General features: G+C 41.7%; 1 protein-coding gene across 1 annotated transcript in view; it reads left to right on the forward strand.

Annotated features, from left to right (window-relative positions):
* Positions 1–3661: 3661 nt before the first annotated feature.
* Positions 3662–11412, forward strand: part of CIMAP3 (ciliary microtubule associated protein 3) — a 16674-nt gene continuing 8923 nt past the window's right edge. The window contains exon 1 of the mRNA XM_017869660.1: positions 3662–3880. Within this exon, the coding sequence (XP_017725149.1) occupies positions 3712–3880 (169 nt within the window). The 5' untranslated portion in view covers positions 3662–3711. The remainder of the gene's footprint in view (positions 3881–11412) is intronic.

Genomic DNA, 11412 nt, shown 5'->3' on the forward strand with positions numbered 1-11412 from the left:
AAGATCATCACACCTCAGCATCTGCAGCTGGGAACAAGGAATTGCCTGTCATCCCTCACGTGGGTGGGTCTGTAATATGTAAGTTCAGGAGCTGTAGCAAGGGACTGGGGAAGGAAAAGTTGTCCTAGATGTAGAGCTGAGCTACAGAGAAAAGCCAGGATGTGAGATGAGAGAGAACATGTACTGATAGATGGCTGTCTTCTTCTTCTCCTTCTCCTTCTCCTTCCTCTTCCTCTTCCTCCTCCTCCTCCTCCTCCTCCTCCTCTTCTTCTTCTTCTTCTTCTTCTTCTTCTTTTCTTCTTCCTCCTCTTCCTCCTCTTCCTCTTCTTCTTCTTCTTCTTCTGTCTCACTCTGTCAGCAGGCTGCAGTGCAGTGGCATGATCTCGGCTCACTACAACCTCTGCCTCCCAGGTTCAAGTGATTCTCTTGCCTCAGCCTTCCAAGTATCTGGGATTACAGGCACATGCCAACATGCCCAGCTAATTTTTGTATGCTAACTGTATACAAAAATACTAATTGTAGTTTTAGTAGAGACGGGGTCTCACCGTGTTAGTCAGGCTGGTCTCAAACTCCTGACCTCAAGTGATCCAGCCACCTCAGCTTCCCAAAGTGCTGGGATTATAGGTGTGAGACACCTTGCCTGGCCAGATAGATGGCTTTCTAGCTCTTGATTATGGTTCCTTCCTGAGGCCCAGATGCACTTTTGCCTATGGATTTTGTGAAATATCCCTATAACTACATAATAAATTCCTCTTTGTTGCTTAAGCTGACTAAAGTTTGTTTCTTTTACATGCAAATGAAAGAAATCTCAATAAAGTATCGAGAATATAAAGGCTCATTTCTTTTTTCCGGCATTCTTACTATGTGTCAAACTGTTCTAAGGGTTTTACATGTATTTTCTTCTTTAGTTTTCCTAGCAACTTTATGAGGTGGATAACGTTAACTCCAGGAAACTGAAGTAGAGACGAATTCTTTAATCTGCCCCAAATCACACAGCTAGTTATTCGCAGAGCCAGACACGTAGCCAGGTGGGCTGGCCCCAGAGTTCACAGTCTTATCTACTATGTTTTACTTGCCTCCCTTGACACACACCACATTGTTCTCATGGGAGATGACAGCACTGGTGGCAGTGATGAGGCGCACACCACTCTCTGGGCAACATCATTCATTCGTAAACTCACACCATTTATTGATTATTACGTGTCAGGTGATATTCTAGGTTCTGAAGACCTAGTGGTAAAGAAGACATACTCTGCTCTCATGGGGATTATATTTTGCTGGCGGAAGTGTTAGATGATAAATAAGCAAATGAACAAATGAGAAAAGTAAAACAGTGATAGAAAGTGACCAAAAGAGGAGACTACTTTATTTTGAGCAATCCCAGAAGGCTTCTCTGAGAAGGTCCTATACAAGATGGCCTTGACAATCAAAAAGAGTTGCCCGATTTGGGATCTGGAAAAAGTGTGCTTTGGGCAGAGGGACTAAGTACAAAGTCCTTGAGGTAGAAATGAACATGGAGTGTTAGATACAAGAAGCCCAGTATGGCCATGAGGTGGTGGGTACAGGGAAGAAATAGGCAGGGGTCAGATCATGCAAGGGCTTGAAACATGGTTAGAAGTTTGTGTTTTATTGTAAGTGGGCTGCAAAGCCATTGGAAAGTGATAGCAGGGATGGGGGGTGGTGACAGGATCTAAATTCAACATTGATGAGATGAGGCTGGAATAGGATTAAAGAATATAGGAAAATGGCACTCATGGTGATGGTAGCCAATGGATTGACTGAGCACTTGTGTGACATACCTTGAAGATTGAAGACATAGCAGTGGGGGACTTGTGTCTTCAATGAGCAGAGGAAGGCAAGAGACAGCAAAAGTGGGTATCACTAGTAATGTCATTGTATTTCTAGTCGAAGAATGATGACATCTGGAGTAAAATAGAGCATAGAAATTTTGGGGATGGCTTTTGAAAGGAGTTGCCTATTTAGGCCACTACTAAGGTAAATAGCACTAAGGGGGGACATGGGGATGTGGGGCTCTGGAGTTAATGAAAAAAAAGACATGACATCAGCTGTTGGCTTTGAGGAAGAGCGTCTTTGAACAACATGGTGTCCAGTGGCTAAATCAAAGTGGTTTTCAAAACTAGCACCTTTTTCAATGCCACTATTTTCCCACAAAGATTAATTCTGCCACCATTTCTAGAAAATAGAAATTACTGTAGCCAAAAAAAGTAGCATCTCCTCCATTTTCTTCCTATTTTTACGTATTAATTGGTCATTCAAATGCATGTTTACTGTGCACCTACTGTGTGCAAAAAGAGGGTGAGCATGAGCTAGCTCCCCTGACCACTCTGACCTCACCTCCAACAATTCTCACTCACTCCATTCCAACTATGTCATCTTCTTGCTGTTTCTCAAGTATTCCAGGCATGTCTTGCCTCAGGGCCTTCATACAAGCTAGAACACACTTTCCATAGATTTCCATTTGACTCTTTCCCTCACTTTCTTCAGGCTTTTCCAGGAAGTCACCTTCGCAGTGAGGTCTTTCCTACTCACTCAACCTAATTTTGAAACCCCCTTTCTCCACCTCTCCCTGCTGTGCTTCTTTTGCCCTTTCTTGACACTCATCACTACCTGACCTACCATTCATTTAGTGTATTTACCTTTTTTATTGTCCACCTCCCTCACTAGAATTAACCCCCAGAGGAAAGGCATTTCTGTTCACTGCAACATTCTCACTGCCTAGAACAAGGGCTGGCATATTATAAGAGAATAAATACTTGGTGAATTAATAAATGAATTAGGTAAAGGAAGTGAGACAGGAATTAACAAGCTGACCCCTCATGTCAGGTGGTGTGTGGTCTATGGCACACTTCTCTCAGCAGACACAAAGGATTGGGTACTCCTGCAGTTTCATGCAGGTCAGTCCTGGGTGCCTACCACTTACAGGAGGATGAATTCTCTCTTCTTGTTACCTGCCTGCATTTTCCCATCCCCAGGCATAGAAGATAACATGTTATGCCCTGACTATGCTAAGAGGAATAAAAAGATGATGAAAAGATTAATGACAATAAAGAAGTAACAGCAACCTGTTTGAATACAATGTAAGAGACCAGAATATGCCACCTGAAAATAAGTATTATTTTGATTTGAAGGCAACCGAAAAGAGTCACATACAAGAGAACCTCTCTGCCTTCCCACTATATGCTAAAAAAACAGGACATACATTTTTAAAAGTCTCTTCTCCATTCTCTACCAGGAAGGACCAATGGTGGTGAGCTGTAGATGACTTGCATCCCAATCATTGCTGTGTGGTGCCCCGACCATATTTGGTGTCTCCTGATGCCTTGAGTACTGACTTATTAAACGTTTAGCTGTACAGAAAAAAAAAAAAAAAGCTGAATATTTCAAACATTGGGCAACGTACTTTATATAGGTTATGTCCTATTTAGTGAGTATTGTCCCAGGTTTCAGAGTGAGGAAATTGAGACCTTGTGAGGATAAGCAACTTGCCGAGGATTACAGAGCTGGTAGTTAATGGACCTCATTCTCAAAAATTAGGCCTTTCTGGCTCTCTTTAAACCACAACGCTGCCTTGCACAAATCAATGTCACAATGACTTGAAGAGGGACTTCCAGAGTGGAGCTGTTGCTTAGCAGCCAGTCTTAGTTACTCTTCATTTTCTTGGTTTAAGTCCCCATGTGAGAGTGGCAGCTCATGGAAATAATACATGAGAGGTCCAGGCTTACTGGAAGTTCCTCTGAGGACCTGTTCTTGCCCAGAACTACCGAGAAATCCAGAAGGTCCATGCTATCTTCTCTACCTGGGAACTTGAGAGGAACCAAAACCATATCATGGATCAGACAGCCATACATCTGGAACTTTGGTAATGGTTATCATGTTCTTGGACTCTAGTAGATGTATGAAAAGTCATCTTTTCAGCATTGGAGTCTAACTGGAAAGAAGGAGAATATTCACAAGGTCTCTGATTACACAAGGTCTCTGATTCTGGATGGAGGCAGAAAGAGTGTTCCACTCACCAAATTATGTGCTTCAGCAAGGGCCAGCTCCCGTCTTAATAAACCTGCACTGGTTTTTTCATTTGCACAAAGATACCCTTGGAGCTAGCTGCAGCCCTGGGCATGGAGGTGGTAAAGAGGAAATGCCTTAATATTTGCTAAATACCAAATATAGGTTAGTCCCTCACTGTATAAGATTTGTCCTTGTGTTAGCTCTGAAATTCTTATGGCATCCTTAGGAGGACAGAAATGATTCATGCCGTTTTAGAGATAAACCAAGGCTTAGGAAGTTTAAGTAACTTCCACAAGGTCACATAGCTAGTCAATGACAGACTAATACTTATTGAAAGCCAGTGCTGAAAAATTTCAAAGCCTTTGTTCATTCCTCTACCACCAGATGGCAGATGGAGGTTTTAAGAAAGTTTGGAAGATAGTATATAGAAAGCATATTTTCCTCCTCTCTTTCTCTCTTCTCCAGAATAGAGATCTCTATTCTCTTGGACAGGGATTCTCAATCCTGCTTTGAGTGGTACATTATTTTATAACACTCTATTTATTATCCTATAATTAGCATTAATTCATGGATAACATAACCTACTACATATAATTTCACAAACAACTTGGTATAATGTCTTAACTATAAAGTAAAGGAGAAAAAATAATTTATAACAAAATAATATGGATATCAGTATATAAATGTTTAGATGTAACTACTTTAGAGACAGTGAAGTAGTCAGATCCTTGCACCATAGGTTGTATAATGAATTAGTCTAAAATTAAGAGAAGATCAAAAGTCCTTTCATACAAGCAGTTTAGGAAAATAAAAGAATAGAGTTATAAGTGGACACCAGAACAAAAACCAGTATTAGGAGAATTAATAACACTCCACATTTACCAATTTCTCATAGCAGACAAAGGTAAATAGCTTTGGTTGAAATAGGAATAATACCTAGACAAATTACAAGCCATTGAAATGAAAAAAAGAAGAGAGTATAAATACGCTATATTTTTTACTGATGCATTATATTTTACCTGTTTATGGGGTACATGTGATATTGTTACACGTGTACAATGTGTAATGACCAAGTCAGGGTACTTGAGGTGCCCAACACTTTGAGTATTTATCACTTCTATGTATTAGGAACAATTCAAGTCCTCTCTTCCAGTTACTTTGAAACACACAATTTGCTATCAATAACCACAGTCACTCTGCTGTTGAATGACAGAACTTATACCTTTTATCTAAGTGTGTGTTTGTACCTGTTAACTTATCTCTCTTCATCCCCCACCGCCCACTCACCCTTTCCAGCCTCTAGTATCTATCATTCTATTCTCTATTCTCTACCTTTATGAGATCAACTTTTTTAGTTCCTACATATAAGTGACATTGTCTTTCTGTGTCTGGGTTATTTCACTTAACATAATGACCTCAGGTTCCATCCATGTTGCTACAAGTGACATGATTTCACTATTTTTTATAACCAAATAGTATTTCATTGGGTATATATACTACATTTTTGCTATCCATTCATCTGTTTATTTAATATCTTTGTGAATACTGCTGCAATAAACACACAAATGCAGGTATCCCTCTGATATACTGCTAGATCATATGGTAGCTAGCAGTATTCATTGTCTGGAATTCTATTTTTATTGTGCTGTGGTTTAAGAGTGTGTTTGGTATGATTTTGGTTCTTTTACATTTGTTGAGGATTGTTTTATGTCCATTATGTGGTCGATTTTAGAGTATGTGCCAGGTGGCAATGAAAAGCATGTATATTCTGTTGTTTTTAGATAGAGAGTTCTGTAAAGGACTATCAGATCTGTTAGGTCCAATGTTGAGTTTAGGTCCTGAATATCTTTGTTAATTTTCTGCCTCGGTGATCTGTCTAATACTGTCAGGGGAGTGTTGAAATCTGTCAATATTATTGTGTGGGAGTCTATGTCTTTTTGTAGGTCGCTAAGAACTTACTTTGTGAATCTATGTGCTTCTGTGTTGGGTGCCTATATATCTAGGAAAGTTAGGCCTTCTTGTTGAATTGAACCCTTTACCATTATGTAATGCCCTTCTTTGTCTTTTTTTTTAATCTTTGTTAGCTTGAAATCTGTTTTGCTGGAAATTAGGAGGCAACTCCTCCTTTTTTCTGTTTTCCATTTACTTGATGGATTTTCCTACATCCCTTTATTTTCAGCCTATGAGTGTCATTACTTATAAGATAGGTCTCTTGAAGAAAGCACACCATTAGGCTTTGCTTTTTTATCCAACTTGCCACTCTGTGCCTTTTAAGTGGGGCATTAAGCCCATTTACATTCAAGGTTAGTATTAATATGTGTGGATTTGATCCTATCATTGTGCTGTTAGCTGGTTATTAGGTTGGCTTGTTTGTTTAGTTGCTTTACAATTACACTGGTCTGTGTGCTTAAGTGTGTTTTTGTGTTAGCTAGTAGTGGTCTTTCTTTTCTATATTTAGTGCTCCTCTCAGGATCTCTTGTAAGGCAGGCCTGGTAGTGAATTCCTTCAACATTTACTGATCTAAAAAGGATCTTATTTCTCCTTCACTTAGGAAGCTTAGGTTGGCTGGATATGAAATTCTGGGTTAAAGATTATTTTTCTTTGAAAGTGTTGAATATGGGCCTCCAATCTCTTCTGGCTTGCAGGGTTTCTGTGGAGAGGTCCTCTGTTAGCCTCACAGGGTTCCCTTTGTAGGTGACCATGCCTTTCTCTCTAGCTGCTTTTAACATTCTTTCTTTCATTTGGACCTTGGAAAATCTGATGATTGCGTGTCTTGGGGATGATCTTCTTGTGTAAAATCTTGCAGGAGTTCTCTGCATTTCCTGCATTTGACTGTTGGCCTCTCTAGCAAGGTTGGGGAACCTTTCATGGATGATATCTTGAAATATGTTTTCCAAGTTGTTTACTTTTTTCCCCTCCCTTTCTGGGATGCCAATGATTCATAAATTTGGCCTCTTTACATAATCCCATATATATATGTAACTGTACATATAACTGTAGTGTAGATTGAGTACAATCACTAGACTTCTTTCCTGGATTTTCACCAGGCTGAGACTTTGTGCAGGGCCTTTATTTGAAGCTGACTTCTTGTTTCTGGTTTCAGAGGGAGGTTTGTTAGTGAAGTATTTTTGGTGTTGAAGCTTTGGGGTGTGATCCAGCAGGTGGCACTTAGGCTTCTTGGTCAGTCGGTAGACTCTTGCTCAGTTGTGCGGCTCCCTATGTTTCCGCACAGTTACAGCATTTTCTTTCTCAATGCTCTGAAATTGCAGAGTTCCTCTCCCACTTCAGTGCTGGCTGTAGATTGTGACTTGGCATGCCTGAGCAGCCCACTGCAGCTCTGAGGTGATCTCAGTGCTTGTTTCTTCACCACCATGGAGGTAGCAGAGGAAGAGATCTTAGTAGTAGTTGTGGCCAAGGGTTACTTGCTTGTCTCCTGGGGGCTCCACCCCAAAGAGATGTAGGTCGGCAATGACTCAGTGCAATCAGCCCAGGATGGAGGGTCTGTGCTGTGGGCCCAAGCCAGGGGTTCCTTGTCTGGTGATGAGCAGTGGTGGGGACCCATGGGAGATGAACTGGCCTGTTCTCCTCCCCATCATTTCTGAAAAATATCTTTACTGGGAATAATATTCTTGACTGGCAGTTTTTTCTATTCACTTTGAAAACTCAAAGCACTTTGAAAATATCAGCCCATTCTCTCTGCCCTTTAAGGTTTCTGCTGAGAAATCTGCTACTAATCTAATAGTTGAATAGACGTTCCTTTGTATGTGACTTGATACTTTTCTCTTGCTGCTTTCAAAATTCTTTCTTTGTCTTTTACTTTTGACAATTTGAATATAATGTGCCTCAGGACCTGTTTGGGTGGAATCAATTTAGCATTCTTTGAGCCTCCTGAACCCGGATGTCTGTATTTCTCCCAAGACTCGGGAAATTTTTTGATATTATTTCATTTAAATATGTTTCCCTCATATTTTCTCCTCACTTCTTCTGCAATGCCCATAGTATGGACTTAATGATGTATGTAAATCCTGTAATCTTTCTTCATTCTTTCTAATTCTTTTTCTTCTTTTTTTAATCTGCCTGTGTTATTTCAAAGGACATGTCTTTTAAGTTCAGAAATTGTTTCTTCTGCTTAGTCTAGTCTGTTGTTGAATCTCTCAATTGTATATTTATTTCATTCATTGAATTATTCAGCTCTAGGATTTGTTTGGTTTTTTTTTTATGATATCTATCACTTTGTTAAATTTCTTATTCAAATCATAAATTGTTTTCCTTATTTCATTGAATTGTCCATCTGCATTCTTTGTATCTCACTAGGATTCCTTAATACTATTATTTTAAATTCTTTTTATGGGAGGCCATTCCATATATTTCCTTGTGATTGGGGTCTGTTACTAGAGAATTTCTTTTTGGTGTTGGAGATGACAAGTTTTCTTGCTTTGTCATGTTGATGTGTCCCTAAGTTGATTTCTACATGTGATAGTAAAGTCTTCTCTTCAAACGTTATGCAGTAGGTTTCATAGAGATAGACTTATTTATATGAACGGGTCTTGTGATGTCAATTCAGGGAGGGTGCATTGGCCTTGTTCTAGGTGTAGTAGTAGTATATTTTCCACATAGTGACCAGCTATAAACCACAATGGTGGCATTTGAGAGCTTCTCAGTGGCTTAGGCAAAGTGAATTGGTGGCAATGATGATTTGGTTTTGTCAGAGTGGGCTCACTGAGCTGTTTTTCAGGTCATGGCCATGTGTGTGCATAGGGTGGGTTGGCCAACTTGGAGTCTGGCTCACTAGCATCGGAGCCACATGGCTGTTATTCTGACTAGTAGAATGGGCATGTGGTTACTTGGAGGTGTGCCTGCCGGGGCAATCTGTGGGGCTGTTGTGCAGTTGTTCAGCTGCTTGGTTGGACTGAGGATGTGTCTTCTGGGGACAACCAACAGCAGTTTCTCAGGTCTGGGAATCAGCAATATAACTGCTTAGTTGCCCGAAGGTCATGTTTGTCATAGGTAGCCCATCAGGCTGTTTCTCAGGCCTGGATTGTGGTCATATGGCTTCTTGGCTGGCCTAGTTGTGAGTCTGCAGTGGGTGGCCTATAAAGCTATTTCTCCGGCTTGGGACACAGACCCACAGCTGCTTGGCTGAACTGGGGGCATTTCTGCAGACAGTAGACCACAGGGATGTTTCAGAGGCCCAAGACACAGGCACAGGACTGCTCAACTGGCCTAGGAGTGTCTTTGCTTGAGGTGATCTGTGGGGCTGCTTCTCAGGTCTGGCATGTAGGTTCAGGGTTTGCTTGGGTGGTCTGGAGGTATGCACAGGGCTTTTCTGAGACACAGACACAGGGCTGCTCAGCTGGACTGGAGGGGTGGCCTGTGGGACTGCTTCTTGGGCCTGAAACAATGGTGCACAGCTGCTTGGCTGATCTAGGGATGTTTCTGCAGGAGGTGACCCACAGGACAGTTTCGAGGCCCAGAACATGAGTAAACAGCTGCTCAGCTAGCCTGAGGGCTTGCCCTCCAGGGGCGGCATGTGAATTTGTTTCTCAGTCCTGGGGCATAGATACATGTTTGCTCCACCAGCCCAGAGGCATTTCTACCAGGTATCACCTTTGGAGCTGTTTCTCAGGCTCTAACTGTGGGCACAGGGGCACTGAACAAGTCAAGGGCTTGTCTGCAGTGAGTAGGCCATCTCAGGGCTATGTTTCAGGCCCTGGATGCAGGCCCATAGCCACTCCACTGGCCTGGGAGCATGTCAGCTGCTCAAAGGGTTAAGTCTCTCCTGTTTGGGGAAGGGTGCCCAGCAGTTTGGCTTGTGTGAAGGCAGATTCACCCTAGATGGAACTTTCAGGCTCTTCCCCGGGCTAGAGGTGAAAGCAGTGGGAATTGGTTTCCCTGCTGCGCAGGACCAGCATCACAGCCTATCCTAGCTCAGGCTCCACACTGCTGGGCTTGCAACATTCAACAACCAGTGGAGGCTTGTGGAATAAAGACGGAACTGCAGTGCTGGAGAGGTGCAGTGGCTATTGGCCCCCAGAGGAGGAAGCACTCCAAAAGTAACTCTGGTCTCAAGATGGTTCCATGCTGCAGCAGCTTGGCTCATAGAGGGGTGAGGTGTATACCCTTGTGCTCCTAATCTGGGGCAAATCAGCTGTGTGTATTCCCAGCACATCTCCAAAATGGGCTCAGGGCTCATGAGGACTGTGGTATTCTCCTGTTGTAAGGACTGTAGGTGTTTGTGGTGACTGGTGGGAATCTGCTTACCTTTTCCCCACAATGGGAAGTGCCTCCTGACTCCCAGCAGATTTGATTCAGGTGAGGAAGCAGAGGCTGCAGAGGCAGGGTGCCTCCATGCTGCCCTCCTGGACATCCCATGACCACAGACACATCTTTACTCCCCCACTGTACTATAGCACTCTCTGTCTGATACTCTGGTCAAATCTTAGCTGTTTATTCATTGTCTTGGTACCTTCTTCTTCTGGGGAGTGTGAGAAATAAATGTCAGGCATCTGCAATCAGCCCTCTTGCTGATGTTCAGAACCTCACAACCAGAAGTAGACAATTCTGAGTTGAAAGGCCTGGTCTGTCATTCTCATTGTATATACAGTCCATCATTGACCAAAATGTCTTTATGTGGTGCATGACTGTATTGGTATAGATTTGATGATTTTTACTTTCATTAATAGTTTAGGTAATATTAATATTTATAAGTGATCACAGTGTTTTTGAAAACAATGTTTACATTATTAGTGACATAAAGCATATTTCACAAAGTGCCTTGAAAATACGGTAATCCATTCTTGCATCGGTAAACTGGTTTGCTTCAGACTAATTCTCCAACCGAGAACAGGTAGAAAAGGCTGGACTAAATAACTAAAATATATATGTTTGACTATATCAAAGATATACCAAGAAAGAAAGAACATGTAAAACCAAAATCTCAGAGAGAAGTCCAAAGCGGCGACAGTTTAGGAAGGGCAGGGCTCCAATCATTTACTAGAGCTGAGGCAAATCTGGGCTTAGGGCTCAAAAGGAGGCAGTGACCACCAGTAAAGAATCTCGAAGTAAGTATCTCCAATAAAAACCAAAAACAAGCAAGACAGAGAAGGCTGGAATAAATAACACTTCAATGCCAAGACATGGATGTACATTCACCAGAAACAGAAGCAGACAGGGAACCATCACCTCCCCAAATGGACAAGGCAAGGAAACAGTAACTGACCCTACTGAGACAGAGCAGAACTGAAGGAGATAGAGACACAAAAAACCCTCCAAAAAATCAATGAATCCAGGAGTTGGTTTTTTGAAAAAATCAACAAAATTGACAGACCGCTAGCAAGACTAATAAAGAAGAAAAGAGAGAAGAATCAAATAGACGCAATAAAAATT

The sequence above is a fragment of the Rhinopithecus bieti genome, unplaced genomic scaffold (assembly GCF_001698545.2).
Source record: "Rhinopithecus bieti isolate Rb0 unplaced genomic scaffold, ASM169854v2 scaffold_3040, whole genome shotgun sequence".
Lineage (NCBI taxonomy): Eukaryota > Metazoa > Chordata > Mammalia > Primates > Cercopithecidae > Rhinopithecus > Rhinopithecus bieti.